Raw genomic sequence first — 27,342 nt, 5'->3', positions numbered from 1 at the left:
AGCAGTTTAATATGTTACAAAAACAATATTACATGCAGCAGAAAAAAAACAATACCAAAATCCTCTTCAAAATTGCTGATACACCCAAAAATCTGGTGGAGTAATGAATGCTGGGCAGCTAAAAAAAGAACAAAATAAAGCGTGGAATTCCTTTTGTCACATTCCACTACGGAAAATCTTATCCAGTATAAACATGCAAGAGCAAGGTATGTTAGAGACTGTAATAAAAAGGCAACTTGGATCCACTTTACTTCAACCATCAACCAAGACACCCCTACAAATAAAATTTGGCAGATAATCAGAAAAATGAGTGGTAAACACCAGACAATTCCCATTCCTATCATGGACTGGGGGGAACAGAATATTTCTGATCCTGCCCTAATTGCCAACATCTTAGGGGAAACTTTTGCCAAAGCATCAGCAACAGAAAGTTACACACCAGCCTTCAGAAGATTTAAAACAAATACAGAAAAACAAAAATTAAACTTTTTGTCTAAAGCGAATGAACAATACAACCTACCATTTGCTCTCCACAAACTGCATAGAGCTCTATCAACATGTAGATGCAATGCTGTAGGACTACATAATATTCACTACTTGATGATACAGGAACTAAGTACTGAATCATTTCTGTCACTTGTTGATCTGTTTGATAGACTTTACCTAGAAGATACATTTCCTAAACAATGGCACCATGCTACAGTCCTTGCCTTCCTTAAACCAGGAAAAGACCTGACAAACCGTACTAGCTATAGACCCATTGCCTTGACCAGTTGTCTCTGCAAAATTCTTGAAAAGATGATAAACCGTCAACTGATATGGTCATCACACACACCTAGAAAACTTTAATCTCCTACATTCTGCACAATATGGTATCCAAAAAAACCGATCAACACTAGATATACTAGTAAAACTTGAGAACTCCATCGAAACACATTCCTTAGATCGGAACATATGTCATGGTGTGTTTTGATATAAGTAAAGCTTATGATTCCACGTGGAAGTATGGAATACTCCACGAATTATACCACCATGGACTTCAGGGTCATCTTCCGATTTTCATTCAGAACTTCCTGTACAAACGCACATTTCAGGTTTGTTTTAAGACTTCATTATCCCAGGGCTGACAGGGCCTAGCCGGGTGGGTAAAGTACCTGCTGGCAACCCAAAGGTTGAGGGTTCGAATCCCTCCTCGGGCTTGGATCAGAGTAGTGCAAACCCTTTGGAGGTGCATTATGGTCACAAAAGCTGATGCGCCAACAACTAACAAAAAAAAAAAAAAAAAAATCCCAGGTGTTCTTACAAGGAGTCCCCCAAGGCTCTGTACTCAGTTCTACACTTTTCATAATTGCAATAAACACCATTGCCAAACAGATTCCAAACACTATTGATATAGCACTGTCTGTAGATGACCTTAGCATTTCGTGTCATGCAAAAACATGAATACTGTTGAGAGACAGTTACATGTAGCAATAAATAAGATCAGTTCATGGACACAAACTGATGGATTTCAACTTGTCCACATAAAACTTTGTGCATCCATTTTTGCCACCAACATAAACTTCACCCACCCACATCGGAACTACAACCGAATGGCCAACCAATAGCAGTTCACCCCATCATACGGTTCTTAGGAATCACATTAGAGCATAAACTTACCTTTTTAGAGCATATTAAAAAAACTAAGAACATCCTGTCAACAAAAGCTAAATATCATCCGGGTTCTCTCAGCAACTAAGTGGAGAGCTGATCGAGTTACCACGTTGCGATTATATAGAGCCTTAATAAGATCAAAGCTTGACTATGGACACCAGTGTATAGCTCAGCTAGTGTCCTTCGCTGGCTTGACCCTATCCATCATAGTGCAATACGCATTGCCATAGGAGCATACTGCACGTCTCCAATACACAGCCTGTATGCTGAAGCACATGAACTCTCAATCAGGAGACAACTTATATTACGCTATGCATATAAAATTAGATCTATGCCTGAACACTCAAACTGGGAGATACTTTTCACCCACCAGCACAGCATGTTATACCGAAACTGCCCTTCTGCTAACCGACGATTAGGTATGCAAATAAAATACCTTTCAGATGAACTTAATTTGTCTTTTAATAATGTTGCAAATACACTTCCAATTTCCTGTGCTCCTTGGGACTTTACTTCACCTTCATCCGATTTATCCCTACATCAATGAGATAAATCTACATTGCATAAAGAAAATTTCTTACAACTGTATCATGCAGTAGCGGATAACCGCCCCAACTTCGTCGTAGTGCATACGGATAGACAAAGAATGAGGCCCATGTTGGAATTGCCACAGTTTTTCCGTACATGACATTGGCCTATGAATTGCCATAAGAGTTCAGTATATTTTCTGCCGAACTAATGGCTATTCAGATTGCACTGAAGCATATAGAGTCCTCCGATACTGAAATTAGTATAATTTTTACAGACTATAAGTGGAATGGCACTTATGGAACCTTTTATTTTTGAACTTGGGAAAAGCATACACCTGTGCTGGGTCCCTGGACATACGGGAATTCCAAGAAATGAATTAGCTAACAATGCTGCAAAATCAGCCGTCTTACCACCCAGTGACAATTGGAAAGTACCATATCAAGACTACAAATCAGTAATCCAGAGAAAATGCATGTACCAGTGGCAATTATCATGGAAAAATCAATGTATCAATAAACTTCGGAGTATCAAACAAAACTTGAGCAATGGCTTTCAAGTTTCAACTCAATTCAACAATAGGAGGTAATATTAGCACTCCTACAAATAGGTCACACAAATATCACTCATAGTTATCTATTAAGAGGGGAGACCCCCCCCGAGTGTCATCACTGCAATGCAGTGCTTTTGAGTAAACCATATCCTTGATGAATGTCTAAAAATATACAGTAGAACGCCAGAATCTTTTCACTCCAGCCACAACAGAAGACCCTCTTACACTTATTTCACTTTTAGACAATAGAGAATTTTTATCTTTCTAAAAATGATTAATGTATACCACCTCCTTTATTTAGTTAAAAACCTATTTGTTGGTACTATTTTTTGCAATTATCTCTATCTGACAGGAAATAAAACTTAATACTTACCATATGTATGGCGCACTATGGCCATAGTTGCTGATGCACCTAATAAATCCCTACAACAACAACTTAGTATTGCTTGGTAACATAGAGGGACAGCATTGCTCCATGTGATGTGGGCGGCCTCGACCCCCGCTTACTTTGGTTCACACCTGGGTGGTTACCCACCGTGTGCTTGTGCAATGAGGTTGTACCCAGGATTACTATCAGTCCCACCATCGTGAAGGTGCAAGCAGAGGATTTGGCTGTTGCAGACCATCTGGACTTTGCCGAAATTGGGTCCACTTGACTTGAATGTCCCCGAATATCAGTTCCATTAGTGTTTTAGACTCCCAGGTAGCAAGTACAGTTTGTCTGGCATATCTGAGAGAATGTCTGTGACAACCTCAAGGACCACTTGGCAGGTTGAAATGGTGTCTAATGGTTGGCAGCAATTTGCCTTCCAATGTAGCCAGGTATCCATTGGCATTTATGGAACCTTTTATAAACTGCAGGTGACCTACTCTGCGATACGAAATGCATCCCCATATCATCATTTGGCTGGTAGGGAATTTCACCCATACAGTCTGGATGGTATTCTTCAAACAATTCGCCATGACTACGGCGAATCGTTTGTCTCCTGTCAGTGCCATGCAGGTTGAATTTCTTCTCATCCGAGAAAATAACTGACTTCAACTGCTCAGGGGTCCATTTGACATGCTCCTTACACCAAATTAATCTGACCCTTTTCATTTTTTGTGTGAGGAGGATCTTCTTCTTCTTAGGATGACAGGCTACAAGTCCATTTTTGAAGACGCGTCTTACGACAGTTACTGCACTTGCTACCACTCCTGTTTGTTCTTCCCATTCTCTTTTCAGCTCAGATGAAGAAGCTTTATGGTTTTAAGGCATAAGTGCTTCAAAACGCAGTCGTGTTTTGGCGTAGAAGCTCATTTGCATCTGGTTCCTTTTTCCTTATCAGCAGAACCAGTATTCTTCAGTTTGGAAAGAAATCTACTCACTGTCGACTGATTACAAGACGCTCTATAAGCAATATGACGGGAAGAACATCCTTCCTCACTTAAAGCAACAATAGCACTCTTTCTTCATGGCGTCAACTGCACGTAACTCGCCATCCTGACACATGCAAGGAATGACTGCAACTCTTGCAGATCGGGCTTATATAGCTGAAAATAATAGCTGGTGCAATATTATGTCATCACCTACGCGTGTCAATCTTATTTGATGCAATCTCTAAGAAATATTACCATATACTTATGTTATTCGGACAACAATTACAATTTTAAGGGGTGATGCACTTTCTTTGAACACCAGTGTATATTGCCATGGCATGTACTTTATTTTGGAAATAGAGGACACTATGTCGTTGTCTTGTCGGGCAATTCTGGTGGTCGACACTTGAAAATGGCACTATAATTGTTCAATTAACAGGTGTACCTCACTTTAAGGCTCTTCATTTTAGAGTGCTTAGCTAATATTGCACTTTGCAATTATATTCATGTTTATTTTTTTTTTGGCGCCTGCTTTGCTCTTAAGGGGGTTTTTGGAAATGACGTGCACATCAGCTGGCTCCAAATAGAATCAAGCGAGTCGACCGTGCTATTTTGTTACCTGCACTCAGTCTGTTTACAGCATTTGTGCACTTCGTGTCTCAGTGTCGTATTCTGACAATTTTCAAACTTTTTACTTGTGTTATTGTTATTATTAATTACAGTACAATGGCCCCCTAAGTCTAGTGCTAGTGAAAAGAAGAGTCACAAGCCTCTTGTGACTCTTCTTTTTTGGAAGGTATGTCGAATGGCAAGATAGGCAGTAAGCTAGGTTTGGCACACCAAACAGTTAGCACAGTTGTAAACTCAAAGGAGAAGTCCTTGAAAGAAATTAAAAGTGCTAGTCCAGTGAACACGAAAGTGATTAGAAAGCAAGACAGCCTTATTGCTGATATGGAGAAAGTTTTAGTGGTCTGGATAGAAGATCAAATCAGCCACAACGTTCCTTTAAGCCAAGGCCTAATTCAGAGCAAGGCTCTAACTCTCTTCAATTATATGAAGGCTGAGAGAGCAGGACAGCTGCAGAAGAGAGGTTTGAAGCTAGCAGAGGCTGCTTCATGAGGTTTAAGGAAAAAAGCCATCTCCAGAACATAAAAAGTGCAAGGTGATGCAGCTAGTGCTAATGTAGAAGCTGCAGAAAGCTATCCAGGTGAGCTAGTTAGGGTAATTCATGAAGGTGGCTACACTCAGCACATTCTCAATGTCGACAAAACAACCTTATATTGGAAGAAGATGCCGCCTGGCTTTGAAGCTGCAAAGGATAGGCTGACTGTCCTGTTAGGGGCTAATGCAGCTGGTTACTGCAAGTTGAGACTTATGTTAAAGCTAGCCTGCCTGTGTATTTTAAATTGAACAACAAAGCCTGGATGACAGCAGATCTGTTTATTATGTGGTTTACTGTGTATTTTAAGCCCACTGTCAAGGCCTACTGCTTAGTAAAAAAAATTCCTTTCAAGATATTACTGATTAGTGACAATGTATCTGGTCACTCCAGAGCTCTGATGGAGATGCACAAGGAGATTAATGTTGTTTTCCTGCCTGCTAACACAACATCTATTCTGCAGCCCATGGATCAAGAAGTAATTGCTGCTTTCAAGTCCTATTATTTAAGACGGACATTTGTTAAGGCTATAATTACCTTAGATAGTGATACCTCTGATGAGCCTAGGAAAAATAAATTGAAATCCTTCTGGAAAGGATTTGCCATTCTAGATGCCATTAAGAACATTCATGATTTGTGGGAAGAGGTCAAAATATCAACATTAAAAGGAGTTTGGAAGAAGTTGATACCCACCCACATCAGTGGAGGAAGTGACTGCAAATGTGGTGGAAATGGCAAGAGAACTTGAAGTAGAAGTGGAGCCTGAAGATGTGGCTGAATTGCTGGCATCCCATGATCAGCCTTGCTTTTGGTAGATGAGTAAAGAAGGTTACTTCCTGAGATGGAATCTACTCCTGACAAAGATCCAGTGAGAATGGCTGAAATGACAACGAAGGATTTAGAACAGTACATTGGCTTATTTGATACAGTAGTTGGCAGGTTTTGGGAGGATTGATGCCAAATTTGAAAGAAGTTCTACAAAATTTGAAAGAAGGTAAACTTATTTGCTGTCTTATTTTAAGAAAGTGCTACAGTCACCCCAACCTTCAACAGCAAGTAGCTCTACCATTCAAAGCCATCAACATCAAGGCAAGACTCTCCACCAACAAAGAGAATAAGATTTGTTGAAGGCTCAGATGATGAGGTTCCACTATCTCCTTCAGCCTTCTTTCCATAATTACTTCTTCTAAACTGTTCATTCAGCAGTCGCAATAAGAAAAGAACGAAAATATTTTAAGGTTAGCATTTTATTTTTATTTATTATTTTTACTTTTGCATCATTTTTTTAGGGCTAGCACTATTGCACACTTATTAATTGATAGTTTAAATATGCTTTTAGACTTTTATATGCACTGGCAAGTGAAAAAAAGGCTGTGATTCGCTTTATGGCTGTGGTCTGGAACTTAAACCGTGGTATTAGTGAGGTATGCCTGTATGACAATATAATTACAGGTAGTTCTCGACTTTACGAGTTAATTCGTTCCTAGCGTGCACTCGTAAAGCTGGAATTTATTTCCCATAGACATGAGGTTAAAAATAGGGGTTACGTTATCAACAATGAAATTAGTTAGCTAATTAGTTTGTTTAAACAATGATTGATTTATCGAAAGAAATGAAAATGAAGCCTGTAAAATCAAGCAAATTATAATAATAGACAAATTATTTATGACTTACAAATGTTAAAGAATGTTTATTCTTCATCATCATCGACTAAATGCACACTCGTTGATCATTCATTATTGGCTCGGCACTCTTTGGTTTGATACACAAGGAGTCGTCGTCTTCAGAAATGTTTCAAGAGACGTTTGTTTCCAAGATAATCTTCTCTTTTCATTATAAATTTCACATTGCATGCATAAGCATTTTTTAACACAAATTGCAACTAACACAATTCGTGTGGAGTAACAAGTTTACGAAACTTAAAAAAAAGGAATGAAGAGAAGAATCTGAAAATTTATTTATGTTTTTTATACGATTGAAGATTTCAGTAAAGGGGAAACACATTTTACCATAATAACATAAAAAAACCACACAATTCCAGCTATCAGTATTTTCGCAAATGCAAGAAGATCGATTTTACTACCTGTTTATAATTGTTTGCAGTAACAGAAAAGCCCAATAAACCTTTCTGGAAAGTGCAAATTGTTTTGATTGTTCTGGACATCATGACCATAAGGTCATGATGTCCAGAAATGTGCTTTAGAAAAATATCACAAAGGCATTTAAAATTGTTTCTTATAACCGAACATATGATAACAATGAAAGTGCATTTTAATGATTTGAATTGGTAACTAATACAATTTACAAATCACACTCATGGCCTTTTATATGGCTTTAAAGGACACACTCGTGACCTTAAAAATGATATTTTAGAGAGATAAATAGCTTAGTTATATAGCGAAAATTTCAACTTCCGAGATCTTGAAATGAATTACCAAAAAACGTGTTATTGGGTTCACATTACGATATTTTAACGATATGACAGCGTCTCTGGAACTGATTAATATTGTAAAGCGGGGTACACTGTATTGTATAGTTACATACGTGGTTTGGAATGCAGTATTTATGAATGTTTAACATTCATTTTTTGCAATTAAGGTTCATATTTTCGATTTTGTTGATACTTTAGTAAAAAAAAAACTTGTAAAGCGAGAACCGCCTGTATATACAAAGGGTACTAGGAAAGTTTTGCAATATGACGCAACAATGAATCACAGGAAGCTGCTTGTTGCTGCATGTTGAGACATGTTCATACGTGGATAGTAGCCGCCGCGCCAAGTTGATGGGCTCAGTTATTCATTAGTAGTGAGAGTGTAAAGTGCTTGCGATGGCATCGTGGTCACGAAATGAGATAAGGACAGTTTTGCGGTATAATTTCGTGCGTGGTTTAACCATAGACCAGTGCTTAGAAGAAATGACTCTTGCACTAGATGATGATTGTCCACATCGTACAACGATATTCAGGTGGTATAGAGAATTCCAAAGGGGAAATTTCACTCTGGAGGATTCTGAGAGGCCGGGAAGGCCACGAACGTCAGTTACGGAGGAAAACGTTACTGCTGTGAGGAAAATGCTTGACGAAAACAGGCGAGTGACCTACCAACAGATAGAGGATACTTTGGGCCTAAATGCACCAGCAATTCGTTCGATTCTGCAAGATCATTTGCACGTGAAGAAACTTTGTTCTCTCTGGGTGCCGTATCAACTGACTGAAGAGCAGATGACACGACGTGTGACTTGGTGCCGGGAGATGTTAAAAAAGTTTGATAAGGGACAATCTCGTTATGTGAACATCGTGACAGGTGACGAGACTTGGCTGTACTATTACGATCTGCCGACCAAGGCTCAAAACAAAGTTTGGGTCTTTGATGATGACGACACACCCGTAATTGTCAGAAAATCCCGATCTTTTTTTTTTTTTTTTTTTTTTTTTTCGGTAGTTGTTGGCATAATCCCGATCTGTAAAGAAGAAAATGATAGCTGTATTTTTCAAATCGAGTGGAATTGTGGAACGTGTCGTTTTGGACACGCAGAAGACAGTCACAGCTAAGTGGTATACTGAACAATGCCTGCCTAAAGTCATTGGATCTATGAAGAACCTGCAGCCAAAGTCAAGAATGGACACCTGGTACCTCCATCACGATAATGCTGCAGCTCACAGTGCCAAAGCCTGCACCGAATATTTGACCACGACAGGACTGAAACTTCTCGAGCACCCTCCCTACAGTCCAGACCTTGCTCCCTGCGACTTTGCACTGTTCCCGCATGTGAAAATGAAGCCAAAAGGGAGGCGGTTTTCCAGTGACGAGGACCTTCTACGGGCTTGGGACAACGAGTGTGCTTTACTCCCTAGTGAAACTTGGCAGAACTGGTTTAAAGATTGGTTTCGGAGGATGGAGAGGTGTATTGAATGTAGAGGAAATTACTTTGAAAAAATTAAATAAACAAAGCTGTATTGCAAAACTTTCCTAGTACCCTTTGTATATTTTGTGTAATAATAATATTGACTTATTTCCTTATACATGTATTATTATTATTTTTCTTCTCTTCTCTTCTCTTCTTTTTCACTTTTTACTTACTTCTCTTATCTCTACAACTTTATTTACTTACTTTATATATATATATATAGTTCCCCATATTTTATTATATCCAGTCTGATGTAATGTTTTAATTGTTGGTTCACCGGCATTAATCAGTTATGTTAAATTTTACTTTACAGAATATTATTCTACATTTATATACCTTTACTTCATGTCTTGAACTGGTATTTTCAAATTTTTTTTAATCACATACACACAAGCACTATTCCTCAACTCATTTGACAGAAAAATTGAATAAAGTAATATAAATTAGAGATATAAATATAAAAGCATGTTACCAGGATGGGACTTTATTAATTAAATAAACTAAACTATTATTAAACTATAATAGTTTAATTATACTATAATGAACATTAAACTATAATTTATATTTTTGACCTATAAATTACTCACGTCTCTAATTTAGTAATAAAATATTTTTGAAAATTCTGTTATAGTTACAAGTTTAGCATTCTTTTCTAAAAAATCAATGTGCAAGGCAGTAGTTGAAATATTATTCGGAAGTGTGCTGAGTAGGTCAATTTGTAAATTTACATTGCAGTTTTCTAGCTACCCATTTTTATAAATGTAGCTGTTGCCTCTGGAAAGATCCTTAATAACTCTTCTCTAAGAATATCCTTTTCAGAATAGATAATCCTAAGAATATTGTTAATTTTGTGTTTTTCCATTTGCATGGGAAAATACAAAAAGAAGATAATTGTAGATTTTAAATGAAAATCTAATGGGAGCATTCAGTGGAATATTTAATGACATAAATAAATGAATAAACTCCACAAACCAAGGTAAGCTCTAGTGTTGTGGATAACTGAATCGCTGAGTTTTTAAAATTTTTATTTTGTCCATTATTTCTTATCCAGATGCTTGCAGTCAATTTTTTTCTTTTGCTCAGAACAATATTTGAAAATTATTTACTGTACTATTGCTATTTAAGCTGTATCATTGGATAAATTTCAAATAAATAAAAATAATTTTGTACTAAATTTTTATTATCTGTTAAGATTTATATATCAAAGTAACTTTCTTCAGATTTTTCAAACCATGCCATGGCTCCTTATTATAGAATCAAATGTGAGGTATCTTATCTTTATTTTAGTATATAGAAATCAAAATCTTATAATTCTTGATTTAAGGATATTTTGTGATTAGTTCTGAATTCTTCTGAGAATAAAGTGGAAAAATTATAACCTAAATAGAAATCTTATAATTTTTTTTTTTTCTTTTTTTTTTTTTTTCAGCACTCTTCATCCCATGGTTTAACTCCAGTCACTACTTCTAGTGGCGGAGTAATTGCAGAACTACTACAAAATCCTCATCTGCTTCAGCAACACAAAGACTATGTGGCAGCAGCTGTAGCTGTTGCAGCTTCTAACAATCAGTTACCTAGTCAAATAATGCGACCGTCAACTCCAGCTTCTGGAATGCATCCAGACATTGCTTCTCGACTTGGCAACCCAACTCCACCCCATACACCCACGCCTCCAGTTACATCTACAACTCATACAATTCAGCCTCCTGAGATTCATGCTACTCATGTCTCTACTGGACTACACTTGCGGCATCCAACTCAACCACCTTTAATTGTTCCACCACCTCCATCTCTGGGTATTCATCCTTCAGAACTGAATGCATATGTTCATCAACAAATGATGTATGCTGCAGCGCATCCCCATTATGCTGCTATTCACCCCGAACTTCGTGCTCAACAGGAAGCTCAGGCTAGAGCAGCTGCCATGAGCATAGCTCCACGATTTGCTTATCCTCCCATGCCACCAACTACTGCACCCCCTGGAGGCTTCCGTCAACCATTAGAACCCCGGTTACCCCATCCTCAGTGTGCCGATTCAAAAGTTGATATTAAGCCTGTGATAGATTCATCCAAGGCAGTTCATGAACATAGAGGCCAGGAAGAAAAATCTTCTCAAGCCATGATGAAAAGTATTCGTGTAAAGCAAGAGGTAGAAGTGGAAACAAAAACTGTTCTTTCAGATATAAAAAGATCAGAGGAACATGAATCGCGATCATTACTTCATGATAATAAACAAATTTCTACATCTTCTGTTCCACCTCAAGTAAGTAGCTTGAGGCCACCACCCATGCCATATCCTGCTTCCATTAGGCAACTTGGCCCACATATTTCAGTATCTCCCCATGAGCGAATTACAGATTCACCAGTTGTTGCTAACTTATATACACAGGGACAACTAAGGGCTCCTCTTCATCATCATCATGTAGAAACAGACGATCACAAAACCGATGTTTCTACTCGTTCCCAGCTAAGTCATACCGTTAAAACTGAGTCAATAGACAGAGACGTTAAACCCCCTGTAGCCCATCAAAATCTCCCAACGACTGTACCGTATCATGGTCTTGAGCCACGTAATCATTCCACTAGGCAGCCAGTAATGGGAATACCTCCTGTAGGTTCACCTGCTCCTGGTTATCTTGAAGGACGTTCCATTAGTCAACCAGCACATTCTCCTGGTGCTTTGGCATTAAAAAAAGATGCAGCATCCTCATCTCTTTGTACATCTATTTCTCAATCACATTCACTTCCCAGTGAACCACGAACTACCCCAGATCTTTCCAAAAAACTTGTTCATACAAGGACATTAGTACATCAAAGCGCTGCACCATCTCCTGGACCTATTGGTATAAATGCTGCACATTCTCCATTACCTTGGCCTGCAGGCATCCAACCTCATAGTCCTCATCCTTCAGCACCACCATCACACTCCATTGTACCACCATCAAATGAACCATCAGTACGAAGAGGAAGCATGCATCTGATTCCCCAAATGGGATCTGAAGCACCTATCCACGCACCACCACCAGCACATGCCATGTCCCAGCCTGGAACTGTGCCTCGGACACAGCCTCAGACACCACCCCATGCCAGTCAAGTCCCACCTCAGGGAGATTCTTTTCTACTACAGGTGAATTATTTTTTGTTATATAAAGCTAGAACAGGCCCATTCCATTGAATGGAGTGAACTTAATACTTTTGTGTTAAACATGTATAATGAATTTCTATATAAATCAGAATCTTAAGTTTTGAAATCTTTCATATTTACCTTCTAAAATTATTTTGATATGATATATATACAGAGTATAATGTAATCTGTAGTATTGTGCAGTATCCTTGCACGCATGTGAAAAACAAATGTTTTTCACACACATGTGCGTGCAAGTGAATCCTTACTTCAATCCCATTTCAAACCTGTAGGATGAGCTGGAATGTTAGTTTTAGCCTAGTGCAACATGCCTGCAATCAGTAACTGAATTGACCACTGCATTAAAAGAGGGGTACTCCCTGCTTTAATGCAGTGGACAATTCAGTTATGCCACATCAGTGCACACTGAACCAATTTTTTATACAGAAAGGTGGTAACAAAATACTGCCTTTCTGTTTAAAAAATTGGTTTAGGGTGTACTGATGAGGATACAGGGTGTAATTAAGGCCAGTGTTTGGTTGATGCAATTATTAAATATTCATCATCATCATCCAGTAATTCAGTCTTGTGACTGGTCACTTCCTCTGATGAGCTGTTGCTACTTTTGTCTTTTCCAGTTTGTTCAGTCTTCTCTTGCTTGCTCATCATTTGATTTCTTGGGATATGCTTACTTTCCAAGGTAGTTTCCTGTTGCTTTCCCTGCTGGTAGTAGCTTCCTCTAACTGAAGCTACATTTGCTGTTTCAATTAGAGGAATATTGTATTCATACAATTAAAATATAGAGGAATAATTAAAGAATATAGAGGAATATTTTATTCATACAATTAAATATTGTATGAATAAAATACTACTTGATACTGCTTTGAAGTATCCAGTTATGTTTGTCAGTATAAGTTATATGCAATACATACTTTAAAATATTAAATGTTCACAACTAAACTTTTTTTAAAATTTTATTTTCATTTTGTAATACAAAGGAATGTGTTGTCCTGTATTCTGTGCACTGCTTGTTTGATCCTGATATAAACAAATAATTTTTATTTTTATTTTTATTTAATTTTAATTTTTGGATAATCTGACTGAGATAATGCTGAATAAAATTGAATTAGATTTTCATTGTAAATATTGTCTTCAGTGCATCATTAGATTGAATATCTATCAACTCTAATTGTAAATTCTCATCAACATCGTTGACGGGTACATGAAACGGATTTTGTAAAAGTTCAAACACCTTTGAATTATTTTTAAAATCAGAAAATCTAGCTGCAAAATTTTTCTGCAACAAACTAACATTTTGAACAAAATTTTCAGTGGAAAAATTACAACTAGGCATATTTTTAGATAAATTATTGCAACATGGAAAATGTGAAAAATTATTCCGAAGTAGTTGACTTTTAAATAACTCCAGTTTTGTTTCAAATGCTTTGACATTATAATAGAATTCATTGACAAGTTTGTCTCGTTTTTGTAGTTTCATATTAAGAAAATTCAAGTGTTCACATATATCTGTTACAAAGGCAAGGTTCCACAACCATTTGAGATCTGTCAGTTCTGGAACAGATTTCAATTTTTTGTTCATAAATAGATCTATTTCAATCCTAAGTTCAAAAAAATCACCTCAACATGTTACCGCGACTCAACCATCGTACTTCAGTGTGGTACAACAAATCACCATATTCCGCCTAATTGTTTCAAGAAAATTTTTTAATTGCCGACGTTTCAGATCAGTCTTGCGAATAAAATTTACTGTTGATATTACAGTTGACATGACTGAATCTATGCCCAAAAATTTTCTGCACAAAGACCAAAGACTGCTGGTGAATTATACAATGAAATTTCATTGGTTTTTTAATATTTTTACTCCCAAGATATTTATGAAGCTGACCCAATGAACCCAATTTTAGTACTGACCATATTTTTAGTGCCATCTGTCATAACCACTGATAGCAAATCCCAATTCAATTTGAGGCCATCAATTGCTTCTGACACACTCTAAAATATATTTTCATCTGTTGTTGTATCTTTCAAGCTTTTAATCATCTAGCTCTTCAGTTACTGCAAAATTTTGATTTACACCTCAGATAGAAATTAGTAATTGAACTGTATGACTTGTATCTTCACTCTCATCAATTGCTATTGAAAAATATGTGAATTCACAAACTTTTTCTACGAGTTGATTTTGAACGTCAGCTCCTAAATCTTTCATTCTTCTCATTACAGTTGATGAAGATAAACTTACAGATGCAAAATTCTTTACTTTCTCAGGACATACTTCTTCTTCTGCAATTGCCAAACAAATTCGCTTTACAAATTCTCCATCCCTAAAGGCCCTTCCTTCTTTGACAATGATTTGGGAGGCTTTAAAACTAGCTCTAACTGCAGATAAATTTCTATGAGTAAAACTTCTGATCTTCTGTTGTTGACGTTAAAAAGTTTGGGTTAATTCTTGGAGTTTGTTCTGCCGTAAAGCTCCTTGAAATTTATTGTAATTTGAGGCATGTTTTGTGGTGTTGTGAAGTTTCACATTATATTCCTTGAACACTGACAAGGCTTCATTGCAAATAAGACACGTGCAAGTATCGTTGAGCAGTCCAAAAAAAGCAATTAATTGGCCACTGCTCATTAAAAACGTGACACTCAGCATCAACTTTTCTTTTTTTTTTTTATATCAAATTCGACATGATTTTTATGGGGTCGTTGGAATAAAAAAAATACTCGTGAATATTGATGTAAGCACTGACATGTCTTAAAATTTTATGAAATATATTAACAGAAAGGTTATTATTATATTCATATCAGTCGTATATCACATGGAATTAATAATATAGTTTATTAGGCTGTTTGCCTAATAAACTACATTACTATAATTTAATACTATATTATTAATTATAATATAGTTTAATAAGGTGAAGTTTCGGGTATCTTACCGATATCCATCATCAGACCACATAGACCACATCATGGTCATCAGACCCTGATGTGGTCTGATAAAGGGCTACAAATTTGGATATTTTAGGATATTACAGTTACAGTTACCAATAATACAATTGCAATTACCAATATTACAATTTACAAATTATGATTCTAAAGTATTGAGTTTTGAATTGCTGTTACAATGGAAAACAGGAAATGTAAGGAGATTTATGTAAGGAGAACAAAGAGATTAAATTCATACCTGCCGACAGCCTCCTCTTGCTGATGCTACCAGAAACTTTATGTGCATACAGGCTACCAGCAATTAATTTATAGCAAAGGGATTTAACTCCATTAACCAATAGGATAGTGTCATATTTTTATCCTGGATTTGGGGTTCTTATATGGTAGAAGCCAGGGGTAACCTTTGCTCCCATACACTGAACATTAGGGTTCATGTGCAGGCTGGTTCAGGATCTTACTGATACCAATCATCAGACCGTGCTGCTGGTGCCAGATTTTATCCTGGATCTAGGATTCTCGTGTAGTGGAAGCCTACGGTGACCTTTGCTCCCATACTTTGAACATAAGGGTTGGTGTGCAGGCTGGCAAGGGATTAGGAAATCCCTAATTACTATCTCTAATGCCTATTGCTATTTAATGACAGGGTCAAGATTAACCTATTATTTTAACTATGTTTCAAAGAATAGCTTTGAGTGGAAATAACAGAATTAATATCTAACAAGACTAAGCTATTCATCCCTGGACTAATATTAAAATAATCTGTAAAATGTGTTTTTCATAAAATTTATTGTGTTCTAATGTAAACATTAATTTTTACAGTCTAATTGAAATATCCGTGAGCTGGATAAAATTCTTTTGCAGGCTAGATCCAGCCTGTGGGCTGTAGTTTGATGGCCCCTGGCCTAATCCATGGTTTCTGGGCAAATTGAGATAGAACTAGCTAATTCATGGTTTCTGTGCAAGTTGAGATAGAACTAGCTAATCCATGGTTTCTGTGCAAGTTGAGATAGAACTAGCTCAGAACGCTAAGTAATCTGAGAGAAGATTGATTGGAGGATAATAATCTATGTGACTAACCACTTTTGCTGCAATTTCTGTTTCAAAATGTAGCATTCTTGTTCATGCAACTGTTTTATTTCAGTCTTGTTATTATTTCAATATCAGTTTTGATTCTAGAGTCCAACGTTCCTATTGAGTTATTTTGAGAGTTATTATAATAGCTCTTGTGAGTTATTTTATTTATGTGTAAGTAGATCTTGCCATTTTGCATTTTAAAAGAATTAGTGTAGGTGATTTAGTGCTAAGAGTGAAACATAACTGTTGGAGTAGATTAATGAATGTGTAGATTATGAAATAAATAAGGGCATTCAAGTAGTGAGGGTAGCAAGTGGGTCAGCTGTCTTCAGTCTGGAACACTGCCACGAGTTACAGAAAAGAGAAATTGGAGGGAAAAGATTGGTTCCAGAGGACAGCAATTCATTTACCGAATAAGTGGTACAGGAAGTTGCATAAAACATATGAAAATTATCTAATAACTTCAAGAAATTGCGGATCTCTCTTTCTCTCTCTCTCTCTCGCGCGCACACGCACACACACACACACACACTTGGAGTGCTTAGATTTTCACTATTTTCCATTTCAATTTGCCTGCACACCATAGTGATAGCCATCTTTATTTAGAAATAACAATACTAGAAACCAAAACCTTCATTTCTTGTTCAACATAAATGAAATACTAACATTTTGTATTGGTGTTGAGCATCAGATGATTCAGTATTTATAATAGTGCTTTTCTTCTCAGAAACTGTTAAGCTATATATCGTATCTCTAAATAAATTATCAAGAACACCTATTATGAGAATAAAATGAAAAAAGCAATCCGCAAGTGCAAAAATGAATTTTTAAGTTGGAGGACAATAGTCATTCATGTAACTGATGGTGTTACAAAATCGCTGCAACTACTGACATGTTAAAGCTGTCTTATAATTTAGTTTCCAGATATGCTGATAAATGGGTAAATCTAAGGCAGTATCATCTAGGAAAGAGTGTATTAAGAATGTTATTTACAACATTCTCCAAAGTTAATTATTTGTTACCACATTATTGTAGGTAGTTTGTGTGTTAGCTTATTTTTTGAAATTTTTTATTTAAGTTACCCAAGGGTCTCTGTTGCCAGTAGCATTAACAATTTTTGGCCATGTTTCCACTTTACTTTTAAAAATAGCTTTTTGCATATTCTTTTTTCAGTTTTTTTCTATAAAGCTTCAAGTCTATTAACTTCATTTTGTGACCATGTTTCTTTACTTCTGTTGTGGTTCCCATGTGCTAATGGACAGACATATAATTAGCTAGCAAGCATTAAATTCCTATTCCACCAGTAGGGGGAGTGAATAGGTTGCTTTTTTTATTTCCCCCTGGTCAAAATGCAGGCCACTTTAATAAGCAAATTTTTTACATTAGCAACAAACTGCTAGGGCTTTAAGTTATCATATATATGTGTGAACATTATTGTCTGTAAGTTCCATAAGGATTAGTAGAGTTGAATTTGCCTAGTTAATTTCTTTATTGAGTACTTAGTTAAATCATGTGGATATGACTGATAAAATGGAACCAGCATGGAGATTTTAAAATCTCCATGCTGGTTCGGATGTGTGTATACTGGCTGGACCACATCAGATCTGTGATCTGATGTGGTCCAGCCAGTATACACACATCCGAAGAACAAAAAGGGGTGATGAAGAAGCAATGGTAACAACTATACTGTTCTCAAAGATTAGAAAAAGTGAAAAGGTATATCAGGTGTATTGATGAGAGAGCGTCTGTGTTGAGATATAAGTTATGTGAGGGCATGACCATGAGAATCTGTGATAACAATGTTCCAAGAAGGTGATTTAGAGTTTAAATCTCCACAAATTATGAATCTGGTAGCAGAAAATAAACTAATAACATGTTCCAAATATTGAAGAAGTGGTTCTAGATACCATGATAGAGAATAATAAATTGAAATGATGCAAACATTTCAAAGTGGTCTGTATCAGAACACAAGTGTCATGTTGAACACATTCCCAAAATAACAGTCATATAGGTCTTTATTTAAGATAATAAAAGCATGAGATCATTATGATTAGGCTGTATAACCCTAGATGTAGTGTAATATCCAGTCACTATACCTTGTGAATAGCACTGTTGAACAAAGATCCTATCAACAGATTCTTCTTATATGATATGTAAGATTCCATCAGCTACTACATATAGTTTCATCTGTGATGAAACAAGTTGCCCTCGCAGGTAGTTGAGGCAGACAGTTTGATGAATTCAAAGGTCAACTGGGATAGTTATCTGTGTGAGGAGGGAAGCACAATTTGTATTTTCTTTATCTGCTTGGGTTTTTTATTTTTTTATTTTTTTGGCAACATTTTGATACTACAGTTTAATTTCAATAGAAGTAGAGGACTGTATAAGCTTGAACAGGTTGTAATTACTGATAAGATTCTAAGTTAGATTGCTGGGTGGCTGCTGGACAAAAGACAGAGGGTTGTGATTAATGAATATTCTTCCAATTGGTATAACGTCAGGAGTGAAGTCCCTCAAGGATCAGTTCTTGGACCTGTGTCGTTTCTCATTTTCATAAATGACGTCGATGAAGGGATAGAAGGCATGATGTTAAAATTTTCAGATGACATAAAGATTGGCAGAGCTGTTAATGATCAGTGCCAAGCAGCACTCCTTCAGGATGACTTGAACAGTCTTCAGAGAAGTGGCAGCTATGTTGTAATGCTGCTAAATGCATGCAAATGTTGCTACTTGGGGAATAAAAAAAAAAGAAAAAGTAAACTGCAGCCATTATCAATCCACTGCAGGATGGAAGCCTCCTCAAAAATTCATGTTGAGGGAAATGGACCATAATCTAATACGCTGGTCCAGTGCAGGTTGGCAGATTAACCATATTTAGCAGTCAAGGGCTTGAACCCCAGTCTACTCAAAGAGCATGTGCTTTTGCACTCCCGCTCCTTCAGAACTTGGGGAATAGCAACCCATAAATAAATTATACACTTGGTGGAGTTGAATTAAAAACAGTGGAGGAGGAAATGGATCTGGGAAAAGGGAGTTACAATATGGGCAGATTTGAAGTTTTCTGAACAGTGTAAACAGGAAGCCAGGAAAGCCCATGGTGTCTTATCGATGATTTATTGAAGGTTACCCCGTAGAGATAGGAATGTCATAGTCCCACTGTATAAGGCAATTGTAAGACCATATTTGGAATGCTGTATTCAAGTATGGAAACCTCATCTCAAAAAAAAAAAAACACCGAGCTTCTTGAAAGGGTAGAAAGACAGGCAACTTTAATGGTGAGATCGGCAGAAGGACAATCATATGAGGAAAGACTCCAATTTATGTGGGCTATAGAGCTTGGCAACCGAGCACCTCAGCGGTGACCTGATTGAGGTTTATAAGGCTCTGAGAGGGATTAGTAAAATAAATGAAGGTGAAATTCTCACTGTTCTAAAGAATTCCAGACCTAGGGGTCATAAATTCAAATTGCAGGGCTTGAGGTTTAGATTAGATTGTGGGAAGTTTTCTTTTAACCAGTGAGTCATTGATAGCTGGAACAAGTTATGTTTGTTATTTTGGTTTTTATGAGCATTAGCAACTAAGGCCATACTGTTCCAGGATATGCGGTGGTCATTCCCTGACCTTTCCGCATCCTCCGTATTTGGTGGTGATCAAGAAGCATGTGCTATGCACTGCTGCTCCTTCCCACCTGGCTACGGAGGCGCCCTGGAACAAGTTGCCCTCGCAGGTAGTTGAGGCAGACAGTTTGATGAATTCAAAGGTCAACTGGGATAGTTATCTGTGTGAGGAGGGAAGCACAATTTGTATTTTCTTTATCTGCTTGGGTTTTTTATTTTTTTATTTTTTTGCCAGTGTAGCAAAAGACTGTCTTTCTTGCACTATATGGCAAATACTATTACTATTATGATTCAGGTGTATAAACCATAGCTTGTAAAAGTTGGTACTATTTTCAATGCTCTTTTATATTCAGGACATGAATATCTTTGAATAAAACAAGTAACAGCATGAATACAAAACATTATGTTGTATTCATGCTTTTTCCTGTTTGCATTTGAATGTGAGGGCTATTCCATATTTGAGCAGTCTGTAAACAGGTGCCCCGTTCCAGTTATGGCCACAGGAAGGAGAGTGTAGTTACCCCACAAAATTGAGGGAATTTTTTGGGGTGTGACCAAACCCAAAGCACAAAAAATGTGTAGTAATTATAGCAAAATGGTTTGCACCTGTGTGTAGTCCATCCTAAATATATCCTGATAATGATATATAATCTCATTGAGAAGCCAAGAAACCAATTTACTGATTGTTTGGCATGAGAAGACATACTAAAACTAAATGCCACCTCATGTCTAAATTCCTCACAAGAGATATTAGTCTTGGAATTTTTGTAAAAGAGATCTTCAAGAGTGTAATATTTTGTTAAGCTTTTATCTGTATTATAAATAAACATTTTCAGAAGTACAGTGGATTCCGGTTATTTGGGCCACCGGTTAATCGGGGCAGCTGTTTATTTGGGGCAAATCTTAAGAAACAGAAACCAATCGAGAAAATAGCCAGTTTACTTCACTTAAGTGTAGCACTCTTGTTCACAGTGTAATCATGCAGTTATTTTATTCTAATCCCATTATTATTTTGCTCTCAGTTTTGATTGTAGAGTCCAAAGTTCTTGTTCACTATGTAATCATACAGTTATTTTATTTATGTATAGACATTGCCATGTTGCTTAGTTGAGGAATTAGTATTTTAGATTTTAGAGCTGAGATTGAAACAACTATTAAAGTGGGTTAATTAATGGATAGACTATTGCTCGCTATTTATTAAGCTCTCAAAAACCTGCACAAAAAACCTAGTCAGTTGCCACTCCAATATCAATACCTCCTAGCACTCCACCACCACCGAAATAAAGTGGGAAAGAAAAGCCACAAAAACCTAAAGTGCCACTGACAACACAAGATAAAATGAATGTGGAAGACAAGGAGGTATCTGACAATTCAGTTTTGGAACTCTTTGCGGAAGAAGAAGAAATGGATACAGGTCAACGCCCAGTCTTTCCAAAGAGAGAAAAATCCAGGACTGAGAAAATAAAGCCCTCAGCCCTTCAGAATCCACCAGACAGACCACCAAAATCTAAATAATGGCTATACAAAAATTTTTACAGTGTAATCACCATGTATTCCGTCAGAATTGTGATAACATCAAGGCCCTCCTCCTCCTCTTCTGTAAGCATGAGCCAACATGTTTTTGCTTACAGGAGACTTTTTAAAGGCAAAGGAGGACCGTCACTTGTGTAACTGCTCTATTATGCATAAAGACAGAGCCGGGATTGGACCTGCTCATGGAGGAGTCACCATCCTTGTGGGCAACCATACCACTTACGTTTTCCTTAGAGGCTGTAGCAGTTCTTATTACAGTAGGGTTCTGCCTAACTGTTTGTTCCATATATTTGCCGCCTAGGAATAACATATCCTAGGATGCCCTTGATGATCTCATTAAACAACTGCTACCCCCTTTTTTTTACTATTAGGGGATTTTAATGGACACAATACTCTGGGGTAGCTCTAAGGAGAGGTCAGATTATCAAGCATATGCTTGAAGACAATGATTTGATTCTCCTAAATGTGGGTTCTAACACCTTCTTCCACATGTCTACTTGTACATTTACTGCGATAGATCTATCTATATGCTCCTTGTCACTCCTTCCTCTTTGTATATGGGAAGTGGATGATAACATTTACGGTAGCGATCACTTCCCCATGTTATCCACCCTTTCTCATGGGAGACAATGCCACCCATCTAGGATACCATGGTGGAAACTTGATTATGCTGATTGGATTGCCTTCAGACATCTGGCAACGTTTAATACCACCACAGTCAACCAGAAGCCAATTAGTGTAGCAGTTATGTATATCACAGAAAGAATCGTCCAAGCAGTGGCAATTGCAATTCTTAAGACTTCAACACGGTTCCCACAATTTCTAAAACCATGGTGGAATGGAGATTGCACAGCAGTACGAAAGGCTCAAAACAAAGCATGGGGTATATTTTGCCATTACCCCACCACAAATAACCTAATAACCTTCAAACGTGCATGAGCCAATGCACGTTATGTTAGACGTGGTGAGGGGAATGAAGGGATCCTCTTACAAAGAGAGACTTAGGTTCTGCAAAGTGCAACGGCTGGAGACTAGGCACCTGCAAGGTAATCTGATTGAGGTGTATAAGGCCTTGAATGGGTTGAGCATGCTGAATTCTGATGGGATCCTTCCACTTGCTCAGATTACAAACCTAAGGGGGCATAAATTCAAATTGAGGAAAGACAGTTGTAGAATAGATGTACGGAAATTTGCCTTTAGCCAGCAGGTGGTTAATTGCTGGAACAAACTTCCATTTGTAGTTGTGGAAGTTGATAGCTTAAATAAATTCAAGGAGGAACTGGACAAACATTTAAAGAGAATGGTTGTGTGATTTTTTTTTTTTTTTTTTTTTTGGCTGATGCTACATAAGCTCATATACTTGCTTTCTTGCATCACATGCCTCTATTACTATTACATCAGAGTCAGAAGGAATCTTGGATCTGCTTCACTTCTATTCCCAGAAAACGTCACCAAAAGTCAGCTGGGATAAAGTCCGGAAAATGAAGGGCAGATACATGTTGTATGGTACATTGATCCTAGAACATAATGAATGCGCAATTGCAGATCCAACCGCAATTGCGAACACTCTAGGGGAGGCAGTTGCCAAAGTGTCTGCCAAAACATCATACACCCCTGAGTTCCTGGCCCTGAAACAAAAACTGAAAGGTTGCTGTTGAAGTTATCTTCAAAAAACTGTGAGGCCTACAACCAACCATTTACAGAACTTGAACTGAAAGTGGCACTATCTCAGTCCAAAGCGGGTGCCTTTGGGCCAGATGATATCCATTATGAGATGGTTAAACATCCTTCATCCCATTCTGTGGATCAGCTGCTCTTTCTTTACAACAGAATCTATCTTGAAGACCAATGTCCGGACTCCTGGCATAAGGCAATCGTTCTTTCCTGAGCCAGGAAAGGATCCAAAAATTCCAAACAACTATCGTCCTATTGCTCTGACAAGCTACCTGTGCAAGATCCTGGAAAGGATGGTAAATGCATGGCTCACGTGGTATTTAGAAGCAAATGATCTTCTTTCCAAAGTACAATGTTGTCGCTTCCGAAGGAACAAGTCAACACCCGACCATCTAATAAGATTGGAAACATCCATTTGAGATGCTTTCCTGAAACGTGAGCACTAGGTGTCAATTTTCTTTGATATATATATGGAAAAAGTATATGATACGGCTTGGAGATCTGGAATTTTGAAGGATATCTATAATCTTGGCTTTAGGGGTAATCTAGCACTCTTTATTAAAAACTTTTTATTAAACCGCTCATTCCAAGTTCGTGTTGGGTCCGTTCGCTCTCTCTCGCTCTTTTTGCCAAGAAGAGGGAGTCCCACAAGGGTCAGTTTTGAGTGTTATGCTTTTTGGTATCAAAGTTAATTTTATTGCTGAACAACTTCCTTGAACTGTAAACAGTGCCCTCTTCGTCGATGACTTTACCATCTTTCCACAGTCATGTAATATGAGGGTTATTGAAAGGCAATTGCAACACGCAGTTGACCACATCATCTCTTGGGCAGTGGCTAATAGTTTCAGATTCTCTTCTCAGTAGACTGTCTGGGTACTTTTGTCGCAAATGGAACCTTCACCCGGAACCTGAAATCAAGCTCAGACAAAATATCATTCCAGTAGCACCGCAGACAAAATTCTTGGGGCTCATATTTGATAATAAGTTGACATTTCTACCACATATCCGTCAGCTGCAGACAAAGTGCACAAGAGGATTGAATCTCCTACAAGCCATTTTGTCCAATAATTGGGGAGCAGAATGGTTGCACCTTACTGTGCCTATATCGTGCACTTGTCCCTTCTAAATTAGTTTATGGGTGCCAAGTATACCCATCAACAAGAAACAGTGCACTACGATGGCTAGACCCAGTCCATTATCAAGCCATCTGCGTTGCTACTGGAGCTTTTAGAACATTCCCAGTCCAGAGTTTATACGTCGAAGCAGGCAAACCGCCACTGTCCCTGCAACGAAAGCAATTGTCACTAACATATACTTTTAAACTGAAATCCCTTCCAGACAACCCTATGTGGACATCCATTTTCGAACCACTATGAGAAAATCTCTATAACACCCATTAGACTGCCAACCGTTCCTTTGGTATTCGCATCCAAGAGCTGCTCAGAGAACTTCACATTAAGGTAGACAGTGTTGCCCAGTCACCAAGGCAACATTTTCCACCACGGTATGTCCACTCTTCACCATGCAAGTTTTCCCTTAATATCAGGGGGAAGGCAAGCACTTCACTATCTGTCTACCTGCAACTCTATGCTGCTCATCAATCTACCATTCTGACTTCCTGTCTGTCTTTATTGATGGCTCGAAATCAGAGTCATCTGTAGGATCCCCTGCTGTCTTCCCAGATCGCACAGTCTCAGAAAATTCCTCTGGAGGGCAGTATATATACAGCAGAGTTGTATGCTACAGAGCTAGCCTTGGACCACATTAAAAGTAATAATTATCAAAGGTGTATGGTTTATACTGATTCATTAAGCACATTACAGGCCTTATCCATAATCAGATATAATTCCAATCCAGTCCTGTCCAGAGTTCGGCAGAAGTTGTTTACCCTTTGTGAATCTACATTTGATATTCGCTTCTACTGGATCCCAAGCCACATCGGTATCAGAGGATTTGATCTGGCAGACACTGCAGCCAGATCTGCACAATCCCACCAGTCACAGCCCACTAGTCCGATATACAGACTACGGGCAAGTGATAAGAAATGCATTGCACACCCAGTGGGAACAATTATGGCACGGACAGTCCACAAACAAATTGTATCAAATTGAGCCTGTAATCCAAAGATGGCAGTCTAGTCTGTGCAAGAGTCATAGAGAGGAAGTTGTTCTAGCTCACTTCCACATAGTACATAGTCATCTGACGCACTCTTTTCTGCTGAGGACTGATGACCCTCCTATGTGTGAGTACTGTGATATCATTTTAACTATTAGACACATTTTAACTGAATGTCCATGTTTTAGACATGAACGACGTATATCTTTTACTGGTTTTAACCATCTGACTGAGCCCTATACACTCAGTCAGATACTCTCTGACAATGACCATGTGTAAGCTGTTTTTAACTATTTAAAACTGATAAAGTTATTTGCATCATTTTAACATATACTTTTATTTCATTTTATATATCATTTATACCGTGTTGACTGCTCTTATACATATTTTTTTACAATTTTTTTTTTTGACATAGTGACCAATATTCCCGGGTAGCTGTAACATTTTAACCTTTGTTTCTGTATTTTTAATATGCCTACTCATTTATCGTGGTTGGCACATTATAACCTAGATTGCTGTTGTGGCACTAAACCCAAAACCAAACCAAACCAATGAATGGATAGAAGTAAATAGAGGTATTGGGGGAATGGGTATTGGGAACTCATGAATGTGGTCCAGGGGTTATAGAAAAAAAGAAACTGGAGGGGGAAAGGTGAGCTCAACAAAGTCGTTTTTTCTAGGGCATGCTTGGTTTTGATACGACCAGAATTAAATAATTCTGAAGACGGAAACAATGATAAAGCTGACAGTATTAGGGTCTGCTAAAAACAAAAGACACTGGAAAATTTTTCACTGAGAGGTTTTTATTGAATTTTCTTCACTCATGCTAATGATGTGTATATAAACTGTTTGAATAATCACAACTGAATAAAATCATTATATCTTCACTGATGGATAGATTCAGTTGAAAGATCCTTTATCTCATTCAATAGTCACATTTTTCTAAATCTTAGCTATTTTGAATGTGGTCTTTAATAATAATAGTATTTAATATTATAGTATTGAACAGAACTTAGTGGCCTCCTAAGTTTCCTCCTTAACTTAAATACTATTTCTATATTTTTACTGTAATAAAATGCAATACAGATATTATTTTAGAGAAATAATAACAATCTAAATACTGCAACCTGCATAAAATGAAATGTGTCTTTCATTTCTTAAAGGAATATGGATAATTCTCTGATGTTTCATAGTACTTCTTGTACAACTTCTTCATTAACTGTATTGCTGTCTTTATTAAAGGGAATGTGTGTAAAGTTGAATGAATTTGCATAAAGGTGAATTCCAAGGTATTAAATATCTACAGTTAGAAAATTTCTTCATTGCATAAAAGTTAGCATATGAGTGATTTTAAATTCTGTTGATTCATATCAAGCAAAGTAATATTTTAATGACCATGAAATTTATGTATTAAATTAATGTACTCTGAGTTATTAATATCTTCTCTGATAATTTTTATTTTATTACCTTTCCTCTTTCACTCTTGACATTCTCCAGATTCAGCCAGTATTGTTTTTTAAGAATGTCATTGAAATTTTAATCCTCTTAACACTTTTCTAAATATGCATTCAGTATATGTCCACTTTATTATAACAGCTACTTTCCATATTACAGAGGTACCCTGTGATGTGGCAAGGATTACTTGCCTTAAAAAATGATCAGGCAGCTGTGCAAATGCATTTTGTTTCTGGCAATCCTCGTATTGCCCGAGCATCTTTACCACCAATGACAGAAGGTGGTACTCCTCCTGTTAGGATAGCTCAAAGAATGAGGTTAGAACAGACACAATTAGAAGGTGTGGCAAGGAAGATGCAGGTGAGTCCTAAGGAAATTATACACATAAATATTCATATATATAGCAATTTAAGATATATATTTAGCTTCAACTCTAAAATATTATTATAAATAATAGTACAACTTTCATATTAAAAATTAAAATATGAATTAATTTTTATTTATATAATTTATAATAATAAACTTAGGGGGGAAAAGTGACATAACTTGTAGTATAGTAAAATTTTACAAGCTGTTGCTGTCTCCTACAGCTAGCCCTCTAGCTGGCACATCCTTAAAAGTCACACTGACTGGC

The 27,342-nt window shown here is 37.2% G+C and overlaps 1 protein-coding gene across 1 annotated transcript in view; it reads left to right on the top strand.

Moving 5' to 3' along the window:
* Nucleotides 1-27,342, top strand: part of spen (spen family transcriptional repressor split ends) — a 575,365-nt gene that overhangs the window by 512,497 nt on the left and 35,526 nt on the right. Inside the window, exons 17-18 of the mRNA XM_090382996.1 lie at nucleotides 10,588-12,285; nucleotides 26,868-27,068. Coding sequence (XP_090239122.1) covers nucleotides 10,588-12,285; nucleotides 26,868-27,068 — 1,899 coding nt within the window. The remainder of the gene's footprint in view (nucleotides 1-10,587; nucleotides 12,286-26,867; nucleotides 27,069-27,342) is intronic.

The sequence above is a fragment of the Mastigoproctus giganteus genome, chromosome 10 (genome assembly GCF_048544385.1).
Source record: "Mastigoproctus giganteus isolate SK-2022 chromosome 10, ASM4854438v1, whole genome shotgun sequence".
NCBI classification, from domain to species: domain Eukaryota; kingdom Metazoa; phylum Arthropoda; class Arachnida; order Uropygi; family Thelyphonidae; genus Mastigoproctus; species Mastigoproctus giganteus.
Note: the sequence above shows the minus strand (reverse complement) of the source record. Positions and strands in the feature narration are given on the sequence as shown.